Raw genomic sequence first — 13,330 nt, 5'->3', positions numbered from 1 at the left:
GTTGCTTACATTGGAAAATATGATTCTCCCATTATTTTTTTTTATATATGCCTTTTTGTTTTCCTTTTTATGTGACCAATGCTGTTACTCTTAGTAAATAAAGCAAATTAGTCAAGAAGATGGTCCATAAATTTATTTAATCCCAATTGTTGGACATTTAGGCAACTTCTAATTTTAATAATTATAAAATGCTAGGATCAACATCTTTAACCATAAAGCTTTTTCCATATTTAAGATCTTTCCTTAGGAGACAGTTTCAGGATACGAAATAATAAATGAAAGTGAATGGACATCTTCAAGGCTCTTCATAAATAATTCCAAAGGATTTTCTGAAAGTGGCCCATTTTTATAAATGAGGAGGTAAGGCCCAGGGAGATTTCATGTCTCGTCCAAGTCACACTGTTGAATGGGGATGGAACCAAGAGCAATACTGGAATCTCCTAACTCCTGGTCCAGGGCTCTTTCTGCTATATCACATCACCTTCCTACAGATCAAGGCTGAGTGCAATAAGATCTATTCAGCCAATGCCTCTGATCACTTCCAACTAAGGACTTTAGCTGAGCAATGTACGTGGGTAGGCGATGAGAGTATTATGTGTGTGTTTACATGCACATGTGAAGCTCTATATATGAGCCTTTTTTCCCAACCTCATCATGTATGCTCCCCTTATATTACAGTTTCTGTTCTAGCCAAGTCAAGCATATCTTACACTGTCTTACCTTCAGACCTCTGACCCTAAATGAAATGTCTCCTGTTCTCCTAGTCAAATTCTACGCATATTTTTAAAAGGCAGACCTACATGATCAAAAAAGCATTTCCAGACTATGGGCATTTACTATCAATAACATCCATATATGATACTTTATTGCTTTGCCAGCACCTCTTGTATTAATGTTAAATTATTTAAGTTTACCTATGAATAAAAAGTCTCTCAGGCCTCTGTTATGAGAAAGAAAGAAAGCAAAACCCCCACCCTCCTAAAGCTAATGAGAATACATTACTTTGAAAAGGCACTTCTAGGGTTTGATGGGCTCAAGACAGGTCAGTCCATTTCCCTGGACCTTCCACATCACAGTAGCGGACATCGTGGTAGAATAGAAAGAGCGCTGGATTAGGAGGCAGAATAATAGTCTCCATGTGCTAAGGACCTACTCTGACCAGGCACAATGTTAGCTGCTTTACATGCATTATATACTTGGAATAAACTTAATTGCAGCAAGGGAACTATTATTCTCCCTGTTTTTATAGATGAGAAATGTTGGGACCTGAGAGACTAAGTAACTTGCTCAAGGTCAATACTATTAGTAAGTGTCAAAACTGAGATTTAAACCCAGGTATGTCTGACTCAAAAACCTGTTTTTTCTGCTTTACTGCCCTGTCCTGGCAAATGTTATTTCAGGTCTAGCTCTACTACTCTCAAGCTATATGATCCCCGATAAGACATTCGTGCTGAGTCCTGGTTTTCTCCCATGTGAAATGGAGATCATTATGTCCCCAGCCTGTCCCTTGCTCCCAACACACATACAGGGCTGCTGCCATGATTACATGATACAATGAGTGTAAGAGACCCAGACATAAGTACAGATTGTTATTCGAGTCCTGAACATCACGACTGGTCATTCCGATGATGACTCGAGACCCTGCCAAGACTCTCTGTCATTTAAGGAGGATTTAATTATGCTCACTAGATAGCCCCTTCTAGCATTAGAAAGTGAATGGCTGCAATGCATTTCAAAATGACTCTCAACAACAACTGAAGCCAAAGGGTTAATACTCAGAAAAATCCATTAACCAAAACACTACATCCCTGGAGCACTCTGGGGAATCATGGTCTCCCAGGACATTTTCCTGCTCCATCACTTAGATGTATGTATTTGTATACAAGTGTCTGTGTGCAGACACACACATCTTTCACCAGCACCCATGTCTGGAAAGAGGGATTCAGCAGAAGGGAGGCTGGGCTGGGACTCCATCACCAGGGGGCCAGTTACAAATGGGTTTGGGGTGTTTATTCCAGTTTTCCAGAGGCTTCTGGTAAAACATCAGGAAACCTGGTTTAAAGTTCAAATTCTGCTGCTTACTAGTTGTATAACCTTGGGCAAGATCCTTGACCTCTCAGCCTCAGTTTCCTTTTACATAAAATAGGGATAATGCCTATCTTGGACAAATGAGTTAACCTCCCTGGGCTGCTGTTTCCTCTACTGTAAACTGATGCCACAGTTACTTCGTTACATGCTTACTATGTACCTGGCCCTGTGCTGAGGCTCTACATGCATTCTGCCACTCACCCTCACAGCCCTGTGGGATGAGGACTATTATCTCCCCAGCTGACAGATGTGGAGACCTACACTCAGAGGAGTTCAGTAATCTGCCCCAGGTCATACAGCGTTATGTTGTAGAGTTAGGATTCAAACCCTCTTCTCTTTGATTTGAAATCCTGTGCTCTTAGCCACTAAACCATATTTCAGCCTACCAGAGAGGTGCTGCAAGGAAGACATGAAATAACATTTGCTATTATTCTTCTTCTTATGTGCCTCCTGGGTGCCCAGTGGTCTGCATCCCTCTTCTACATTGCACGAGTGCTCTGAGGCTGGAGGGCTCCACGGGGCATGTGCATCTTGAGAACAATACCTGCTGGAAAAATATTTACTGCTGTACTCCCTAAATGCAGGAAGTCAGCCACACTGTGGACGTGGGCAGGGGTGATGGATGAAATTCCTCCAAAGTTTTAAGTTGAAGGCCAGTTTGGCAGTGAGAGAACCTAGAGTAAAGACTAGAAGAATGAAGAGTAGAGTAAAACACTCATGTTCAAGTATTGGCATGGATTTCCTTGAAGCTGATAGTTACCAAGGCGACCATGCTGGATTCCAATGAGGAGAAAGACGGACGGCCAAGGCAGGAGAAGCTGGGCAATCCCCTCCCCACCCGACCCTCCATGGCTTACACAGAAAGGAGGGACACATGAGGAAGGCACTACATTTTTAAACCTTAGACTGGATCAAACCAAAAATAGAACTGTGATTCAAATGTCTATTACTGAGTCCTCTGCCTTTGCACTCTGGAAACCAGACTGTTTCACTGCTCATCAAATCGACCTCCCCAAGGTGCTCACTCCTACAGCTCAGAGACTCAGGGAAGTAAGAATTACTGAGACTCTAATGAGCATTTGGTACACGCTGGGCCCTTTATACCCACGATCTTATCTGAGCTGTACAACAACCCTGTGAGGCAGGTTTTATTAATCCCACTTTACAGGCGTGGAAATTGAGGCCCAGTTGGGCAATATGACTTGCCCAAGGTCACTTAGCTAGTAGGTGGCAATGCTGGCTCTAGAATCCATGCTCTTTCAAATACATATGGCTGCTACATTTCAAAGTAAGAGGCTGAGCTTCATTTTAGGCTTAGTGAGTGATGAAAGCAACACTGCTATCCAGTTTGCCTTATGGCTCTGGGAAGGACTCAGCAAAGCAGCCATTTGAATGGTTCACTCCTGTGACTGACAAGAAGACTTCTCTAGGGCATAGCTTCAGCAGCCACTAAATCTGCTATACCTCCCCGCCCCCTTCAGCTGACTCAGGGAGGTGAAATTATTTATGTAAGAATTTTAGTGGCCTCCTGCCTCAAGGCATGATTATCAGAGACTCTTAAGCGGTAAAAATGTCATAAATCATAATAAAGGATGAGAGGAGTCAGGGTTGGGGAAGATAACAGGCAAGAGGATGTTCTAAAAAGCAGGGCAGTAGGTACAGATGCAACAGAGTAACCCCCAAAGTTTACAAAAATACTTTCCTAGCAATTTCTTCATGTGACCCTCAGATGTTAGTATCTCTACTTTATAGATGATGAACCTTAACAAAAGGTTAAGGTCTAAGGTCCAAAGACAGAGAGAGGCTGGGAGAGGAACCTAAGTGTCCTAATCCCCACCCAGTGCTGCCTCCAACCCATCCGCTCCTTCAAGTTGTGAAGGCAGAAATCTGTAAGAACTGTAAGAGAAAGAGGCCTGTAGTCCTGCTCCCCCAAATGACAGCACCAGGGACAGGAATCAGAACTGTTTTTTCAAAACCCACCTAAGATATCCACTAATTGTACGACCCTGGGCAAGTCACTTCATCTCTCTGCCTTGATTTCTTCATTTCTAAAATGTGGTTCTTAATGGTACCCATCTTACATGGTTGTTGTGACAATTAAACAGAAGAAAATAAACCATACATGCCATACGCACCAAGGCAAATCTTGGTGAATGTTAGTTGTTACCGTTCCATCGTCATCATTATGGAGGTGCCCAGCACACCGCGTGGCACGTAGGAGTGCTCAGTGAATGTTCACTCCTTCTTCGTCCCCATGTTCCCATACCTCCCGGTGCACAAAGTCCCCACCCATTATCTGCAGATCTGTTCAGAGGAGGTTTAGGGCTGGAAATTGGGAGAACAGAGGGTGCTTCTTCCCAGACAGCCTGCCTGGGATGGCCTTATTTTCAGGGGCAGTGGTCATTAATCATGCTTTGTGCATGTGCTTTCAGGTCACTCCCCAGAAATTAGTGACTCCATCCCAGATTTTCCTCAGGAGACAGAGCCTTCATAGGTATGGGCTCCTACCGAGGACCTAAGCCTCGCAATGGCATCTTGACCTCTAGGGAGAAAGTCTTATACGACGGCTGGGTCCTTGCAAAAGTTGACCAGGAAAGCAGTCTCTGCTCTGCACTAAGTTACTGCAGCAGCAGGAATAATCACAGAATGGGCACACCAATGTGACATTATCAAAGGCGTCACAACAGCCCACCTTATAGCAAAGTCACTTAGCAGGAACACTGTCCATATATACACACACAAAAAAACTACTTAAGGAGATCTGCTTCACTAACCTCTCTTTACAGAAACTCTCTGACCTCTCTAAAGAGCTAAAAGTCTGCAGGCCAATCTCCCACCAGGTAGTTCTATTTGGGTGTTCCACAGCATCTCACACTTGGTTATGTTAAAAAATAAATCCATCACCTTGCCTAAAGCCTACTCTTTCCTCTCCATGTATTTTCCTTCTTGGTCAATGATACCACATCCACACAGTCTACCAAGCAGAAAGCTCGGTACCAGCCCCGATCCTGCCCATTCTTCTCCTTCTCTTCTCAACCCTATTCATAACAGGTCACTTACTCTCAACAAGCTGAGCTTTGCCTTTCAAATCACGTCTGACTTTCTACCTCAGCTGCCACTACTTAATTCAGGTCCTCACCACCCTTCCCTTAAGGTAATGCTCTGGTTTCTCTATTGGTCTCTCTGCTTCCAGGTTCTCTCTCCTTCAACTCAGCCATCCTCCTATTCCCAGAATGATTTCCTTAAAATACAAGTTGGACTATGTGGTAGTCAGTTTTATGTGTCAATCTGTACCCAGTTATTCAATCAAATACTAAGTGCTGCTGTGAAGGTATTTTGTAGCTGTGATTAACCTCTATAATTAGTTGATTTTATCCGTGTGTAAAGGAGCTAGATAATCTGGGTTGGCATGAACCAGTCAGTTGAAAGTCCTTAAGAACAGAACTAGGGTGTCCCTGAGGAAGACGTTTTGCCTACTGACTGGAGGATCAGCCTGCCCTTCCTGAAGATTTGCCCTGTGGATTTCAGACCTGCCATCTTCCACAGTTGTATATGCAGATTCTGTGCATTAAATCACTTAATACATGTCTCCTACTGGGTCTGTTTCTCTGGTTGAACCTTGGCAGAGGGTTTCTGTCTCTGAAACAAAATCCTTATTTTGATAGAACCTATTAGATTAGTAAAAATTAATAGCTGGATCAGTCCCTGTTTTGGCAAGGATGTGGAGTTATAGAAATCTTCAAAACTAACACAACATTGTAAATCAACTATGCTCCAATGAAAATTAATTTTTTAAAAAAGGGATATATTTAGCATTGATTAAAAAAAGGAATCTTTATGCACTGCTGGTGTCATGTATCAGGTCCTTTACATATATTATCCTACTTAATTGCCATAATAATGCTTTAAGTATTCTCATTCTCTTTATCCACACAGGGAAAGTGAGGCTCAGGGAGGTTGTAATTCACTCAAAGTAACATAGAAAATGGCAGGGCTGGGACTTCCCTCGTGGCTCAGTGACTAGGACTCCGTTTTCCCAATGCAGGGGGCCCGGGTTTGATCTCTGGTCAGGGAATTAGATCCCACATGCATGCTGCAACTAAGAGTTTGCAGGCCACAACTAAGGAGCCAGCAAGCCACAACTAAGGAGCCCACCTGACACAACTAAGAACCAGTGCAACCAAAATAAGTAAATAAATAAATAAATATTCAAAAAGGAAAAAGAAAAAGAAAAAGAAAATGGCAGGGCTGAGATCTGAAACCTAGTCAGACAACTTTCATGGACTTAGTGTCCCCATTAAATCACATTGAATTAATTTGAGAATTTTTATTAAAACTATGATAGTCTATCTTGCTTTTTATGCAAAACAATTACTTTTCCTTTCTAATCAGAGTCATACATTTTACAACATCAGGAAGCCTTTATGAAACAAGAAGGGGGGGACCAGATTATTATCTTTATTTTTACAGTTCAATTAAAGTCCTTGAAGGGCAAGCAAATTATTTACTTAAAGTCACACATACACACACACACAAAATAGAAGATTAATAAAAGCATCTGAATAGTCTAAAGGGCCAGATTAAAAAGAAATCTTCCTTAGGGGATTGGAAGTGCTGGATTTGGAAGGTCTCACAGTTTCAAATACTCCCTTCTGAGAATACATGGTTAGAAGCAAAGGGTTCTGGGCTGAGTGGTAGAAGATTCACTTTCTCAGTCAGCCTGGGCCTCATCCCTGACCAGCTCACAACTGGAATGGTCACTTGCCCCCTCCAAGACTCGGGTATTTCATTCATAGATGAAGAGTGGGAACAGAAGGCCTCTGGGGTCCTTTAGCTCCCACACACTTTAAGTCTACAAACTCAACATTCCCAAGTACACCTGCACTTTGGGGGCTCTCCCTGGAGTGGACCAAGGTTATTCTGCACTGTGGGCACACAAATGTAGTGCTGTAGCCTGACACACAAAACATACCCTCAGCCCTACCCCACAAATAGACCCCTTTTATTACTTTTTGTCTTTAGGACTGTTGCAACGCAAATAGAATTGATTTTTCTTTCTCCTCTTGAGAGCAAGGAAAACAAAGAAAATGTCGAACAGGCTAGAGGAGAAAGATAACCTGGCCTGAAAAAGTTAATCATTCCTTGTTTTACTTTATCTGTCACTAATCTGTAGTTACTAGATTTTTACTTCACAAAGCTAACTCCCTGATACTTAACTCTGTGAGTTACATCCTGCCTCTCACTTGCTAACCTTATTTACAACTTGGAAGCCGCATTCCATATGACCTCTGTAACAAAATCATTCCTATAGTTTGTTTTGCATTTCAGAAAGGAGGTCCCCAGCCAACAAACCATAGATAAACGGACAATCAACAAATTGCCAGACCCCAGTCACCGGGTGGCCTGACGCCAGCTATGACTGTTTGGAAATATTGCAAAGGAAAAAAAAGAATAATGAAAAGGAAAAAGAATGCAAGAACCTCTACCAACTTATCCTTATCACATACCCCAGACTGCGAGCCACCGCGTACAATATCTTCCCCAACTCCCAAGGACGGGGGCGGGGCACAGTTTTTGAGCACTAGCCTGCTGTGTCTTCCCTTTGCCTGGCAAAGAAAGAAAAATAAAGCCATCTCTCTCTTCCTCCAAAATCTCTGTCTCCATAATTCTATCAGGCCTCGGTGTACAGAGGAGCCGTTATTACGGCAACAGGACCAGTCCACTGTCTGTCCTACTGACAGTTTAAAGGCAACACAACCAACAAGCTCATCCTCTCCCCTCTGCCAGCATCTCTGCTGCCATGGCTCTCCCCCCACTTTGCCTCACTAGTGCAAGCTGGCCAGGAATCCTCCAGGCAGTCAACACCCATGATTTTATCTTGCTGTCTACCAACAGTGTCTACCATTAGGCCCGCTCTTACATTTATGCCCAATTAAGCGTTACTCTGTTGATTTCAGCTTACATTTCTGCCCTTGTTTAGATTCCGATCTTACCATCCTTTGTGTATATAAACCCTCCCAGTTTTCGTTTATCATAGAAAGTGGAACACTCTCCTATGCTTTCACGGGGACAGGCTGAGGCTGGAGCCTTTTGGCAGCCACAAGAGATCCCTTTGCATCTCTTATTAATTTATTGCTGAATAATCTGGGAGAATATCACTCACTAATTATGAATCCACCACTTTGGATACCCAGACCCTTCCATTATAGAGCACCCAGGACAATGCTCTTCTCCTTGAGTGAGTTATTTAACAGAGGTTATCCACGAAACAGAGATAATAACAGTACCTACTTTATGGTTGATGAAAAGAATAGATTAATATTGTGTAAAACTGCATATGGTTCACGGTAAGGACCAATAATGTCAGCTATTACTGTCATCATGGTCCATAAATATTGTTTGAGAGTTGATAATCTCCTGTGTTGGCTTCCTAAGCCCTCATTTCCCCCTACCTTTCCCCACAAAACTCAATTATTGAAATCTTTACTTTTTTTTTTCTTTAAGTACAACTGAGTTCATGTAGCAACCCCTGGGAGAGCCTCAAAAATTGAGAAATAAAAGGAAATAGGTCTAATTTCTGTAAATTACCAGGCTACATTTGCTAAAAACCTGTGAGATGCTGCAGCAGAGGGAAACGGAGGATACGGTACCTCTGGCGTGGATGTGTAGCAGCAACTACCCAGAAGTGAGCCCAGTCAGGGGCTCCCGATGCCATGGCTGCCAGGTCAGCACGGCGAGGGTGGGGGCCTTGGAGCTCACCTCAAAAGTTGCTGATGCTCTGTTTCCAAAGAGGTGTGGTGGTGCCAGCTAGAGTCAGGACTTGGGGGCTGGCATCCCAGGCTCAGCCTCTGACTTGCTATGCGACTTTGGGCAAATCAATTCCTCACTTAGGCCTTCATTTCCTCTTCTGTGGGGATTAGGTCATTTCTGAGGTCCCCTCCACCTTCGAAGTCTGTGATTCTAATAGCCTATGCCTCTTCTTACATTAGAACAGCTAAATTTCTGCACCCCTCCCTCAGAAAGGCAGTCCCCTCCCTTAGTAGAAGCCTATAAGCCTTCGGCCATCCATTCCATTTGGCAAAATTAAATTCTGAAAAGCATCTGTCCAAGAGTCCCTATCATTTTACTTGTGTGTGTGTGGGGGGGGGGTTTTTGGTTTCTTGTTTTTGTTTGCCTTCTTGCTATATGCCATTTCCTGAAAATTTTTGCAAGTCAGTTCCCAACTGATTATAGTAAATTCTCTTCATGTGCAGAATTTAACTCAGCGCCTCTGCCTGAATAAAGTGAACAGGCTCAAAAAACTCACAAAGCACAAAGGCCACATAAGAGGCTACCAGCGTGTGCATGTGTGCCACACCACGGCCACACTGTGCAGCTTCCTTACTAAGTCAGCCTCTTGGCTGCCACAGGAAGAGAGAGGGACTGGCCTTGGGCTGGACCTGGAGTTGCAACTAGGATGGGGCAGAGTCCGGGCCAAGGAGCCTGATGGGGATTCTGGAGCCACAATGCCTAGCCGTAACAATCAGACATCAAGTGTGCTGAGGCCAAAAGGGCAGCAGCATCTCCCTTGCCTCAAGCTGAAAACCACAAACTTACCAAATTAATATCTTACAAAGCCACAAAATCAAACCCACTGCCACTCCTCCAAGATTCCTTTGTTGAACAGCTATTTGCTTCTGAAAACAGATCAGATCAAGTCACTCCTCTGCTTTAAGGCTTTTCCTGCTCCCTGTTACCACACAGGATGAAGACCCAGCTCCTCAGCCTTCAGGCATCCCCACAGCCTTGTCTCCCACTGCTTCATTCCCCTCTCAATACCCTCTTTTCCCCCAGTTTGCCAGGCCTTCTGCATGCCTTTGTTCATGTCGATCCCATTCCCTAGAATGCCTTTCTAGTCCTCCTGCTCATCTTTTAAGACCCACGTCAAACATCATGTCTTCTTAGAAGTATTCCCTTATCCCATGTTAAGGTGAAGGTGTGAGTTTAAGAATTTTATGAACAAGACACAGTCTCAGCAAGTGTCAGAGCTGGAAGAGACCTTGAAAGTTATCTTACAGATTTCTTTTATTTTATCCATAACGAAAAGCATACCCAGAGAAGGACAGTGCCTGCCCAAGGTGACAGCAGCTAGTCTTGTACTACAGGTTCCTTGGCCCAGGACTCTTTCTACTACCCAGTGCAGCTTCTTAATGAATGATTAAATCTATGAATAATCAAATGGGCAAACAGAATGCTGCTGAAGCCCTGCCTAGGGAGAGCACTTTGGAATGAACAGTCACAGCTGTTCTGCATTTAAGGGCTTAGGTGCACCCGGGAGGAATAGGGATTCCACAGAGACGAGAGGCAACAGAGACAGCGGCCACTGGGTAGGTGGTATTTAGTGGCACTGGTGCAAGCTGAGGCCTGTGGGTGCTAAGGGGCAACACTGAGAGTCTGGGTGTTCACAGGGAGATACCAGGGTGCCACTCAGACTCAGGAAGCTTGCTCCCATCTAAGGAAGGACAGAGCAGACTCATGGGCCTGACTGCCTGGCCATTGTTAAAGTCGCCACACACTGCACATGGTCCCCTAGGTGCTACACTCTGAGGATAGACTGGGATACAGGCTGGCCTCTGCCCCTCCAGACAAGAATTGTACTATCAGTTGCTGTTGCTTTTCCCTGTATTCTGAAGAAGTCACCTGCATGCTAAAAGCTTAGTATAATAGATGCTGCTTGATATTCTAATTAAGCCAAAGCCTGACCTCTGCAGGGAGCATGTGAGGGGGAAAATGCAGACCTCAGAGTCAGCAGATGTCAGTCTGAATCTGGGGCTTCACCGCTTTGAGTCTCCATTTTCCCATCTGGAAAACAGGGATAATTCTTACCTGTCTACTTTCTGCCTTGCATGGTGATGACCTAATGAAATGATATATGCAAAATGCTCAGAGTGGTGCCCACACTTAGTAGGTACCTACTACTGTCAGTTCTCTTTTACTCTGTAAAAAGGCATTATCTTAAAAAAAAAAAATCCACTGCTGCAACTGTCAACTTCTGAGTGTCTTCCTATAAAACCGTTAATGGCGTCATACTGTCTATACAGTAAAGTCAATGTCACCGAGACTTGGCCTTAGCTGACCCTCCGCTGTTTTGCTGGCTCACCACTTGTCTCTCAAGCATGATTCACACTTTAAAGCCTTCCTTCCTTTTGCTCGTGTTAATCCCTCAGCACAGAATGCTCTTTACCCTTCCCCTGATCAGGAACCCCCTCTGCCAAGAGGATTTCCAAAAGTAATCATTCCTTCCTGTTCACTCTTTCTTCTAATTCTTGTCCCTCTCTGCTTTGCACTCATCCATTTGTTCTTTTAGGATTTATTAAGCACATACCATGTGCCAGGCTTAAGTCTCTTTCCCATTAAATGTGAGCTCCGTAAGGTAAGACCATTTGCTGTATTCCTTCTCAGCACCCAGGATGCTACAGGGCACATTATCAGTCACTAGCAAGCTGATGGGATGGAATAAGGAAAATATTGTATGTAACATTCATTCAGCATTTAACAAACATACAAAGGCAAGTGCAGACAGTGCAGGTCTATTAAGATGTACAACACAGTTTGTGCACATGAGGACAGACCTGAGTGATAGAGCAGACTTTAGAAATATTTCCCAGATGGGGATCCTAAGGCCTGGAGAGCAAGGGTGCATGCCCAGGAACACACAGAGAGTTAGTGGTAGACAAGGCTGGGACTCAACCCCTCCCCTGCTGAAGGCTGTCTCAATATTACTCTAACTTGTATTTTTTACTTTGAGTTCACCTTAGTTAGATTTACCTTTGTAAGGCCCCAAGTCTCTTCAGTATTTGTAAACAAGTGCAGTGGGTCACAATTATAATTTTTGCTACTATAAGCAACTCTAAAAGGACCAGAACATTATGCCAAAACATGGTAGTCAATCTTGTGCCCAAAAAAGGCTGGCATGAGAGAGTAATTGCTAAATTATGTATGTGAGCCTCCTTGACAGCCTGGCACCCCCACCTGTGGTCTCATGTAGAATGACTACTGTGGAGTGACACAAACATTGCTTCTTTAGGAGTAATAGTGAAAAAAAAAAATCCACTTTTACTGAGAACTAGGAAGGCACTTTTTGTGATGTGAGGCTATGCCTTGAAAACAAATGACTCCACAGAAAAGTGACTCAAATGATAACCCATGGTCTGTAAAAATATCTCTGTATTAACTGTGAAGCATCTCTCCTGAATGCAGAAAATATGATCACGTTCTGGTCTGGCAGAGAAGAACATATGATGCCTCAAGTGGTGTGATAGTGGCTACAAGGATATCACCTCCAAGGCTGAGAGAAGCAGGACCTGGGATAGAGCACTCAGAACCTAGCGAATGACTTAGAAGAGGCTGCCCTGCCTTAGCAGTCCCCCTCTGCTTGGCAAACAGCCTGGGAGATCACAACCACTTAGGAAAGCTCCTTGAGAACCATCCACAAGTCCTGTCTAAGCAGCATGAGCTGGACCGAAGTGCTGGCCTCAGCTCTGCCACTGACTAGCTGGGCAATCTTGGGTTAAGTCATTGCTTCTCTTTATATCTTAGGGCTACTCTGGTCGTGACAGGACTCAGGAAGGATGCCAAAAAAAAAAGTGAATTCAATAAATAGTGCTGAGACAATTGAATAGCCATCTGGAAAAATAATGAAATTGAATCCACACCTGACATTATATATTAGGATAAATTCCAAACTGATCAAAGATTTACAGGTAAAATATAAAACCATAAAGTACTAGAATAAAATATGAGGAAAGGCCTTTATGTCCCAGGGTGGGGAGGGATTCTCTAACTCAAAATCCAGAAGCCATACAGGAAAAGACTGGTAAATTTCATCTACAGTGAAAGAAAAAGTTGCATGGTAAAAATAGGACAAAATAAAAACATCAAAAGCAAAAGCAAAAGGCAAAAATCTAGGAAAATACATGAACAATTCAAATCACAAAGGCCTAATCTCCCTAATATGTAAAGAGCTCCTAGAAACTTATTAGAAAAAGACCAACAATCTAACTGCATAAAAGGACAAAGGATATTGTGTAGGCAGAATAATAACCTCCTGAAGTCCTAATTCTTGGAACCTGTGAATGTAATGTTACACGGCAAAGGAGAACTGAAGTAGCAGATGAAATTAAATTTGCTACTTAGCTGATCTTAAAATAGGGAGAATATGCTGGATTATCTGAGTGGACCCAGTGTAATCTCAAGGGTTCTT

At 43.4% G+C, this 13,330-nt stretch overlaps 1 protein-coding gene across 11 annotated transcripts in view; it reads right to left on the bottom strand.

The window, feature by feature from the left end:
- The window catches only part of SERGEF (secretion regulating guanine nucleotide exchange factor), a 222,787-nt gene that overhangs the window by 62,108 nt on the left and 147,349 nt on the right, over positions 1–13,330 (bottom strand). The window contains exon 11 of one of the 11 annotated variants that reach the window (XM_057748434.1): positions 10,954–10,984. The exons of 8 other annotated variants lie outside the window; for them this stretch is intronic. In XM_057748434.1, coding sequence (XP_057604417.1) covers positions 10,954–10,984 — 31 coding nt within the window. Of the gene's footprint in view, positions 1–2,419; positions 2,636–10,865; positions 10,930–10,953; positions 10,985–13,330 lie in introns of those variants that run through there. 2 more of the 11 variants (XM_057748436.1, XM_057748435.1) reach the window with 2 other exon arrangements.

The sequence above is a fragment of the Hippopotamus amphibius genome, chromosome 9, assembly GCF_030028045.1.
Source record: "Hippopotamus amphibius kiboko isolate mHipAmp2 chromosome 9, mHipAmp2.hap2, whole genome shotgun sequence".
Taxonomy (NCBI): domain Eukaryota; kingdom Metazoa; phylum Chordata; class Mammalia; order Artiodactyla; family Hippopotamidae; genus Hippopotamus; species Hippopotamus amphibius.
Note: the sequence above shows the minus strand (reverse complement) of the source record. Positions and strands in the feature narration are given on the sequence as shown.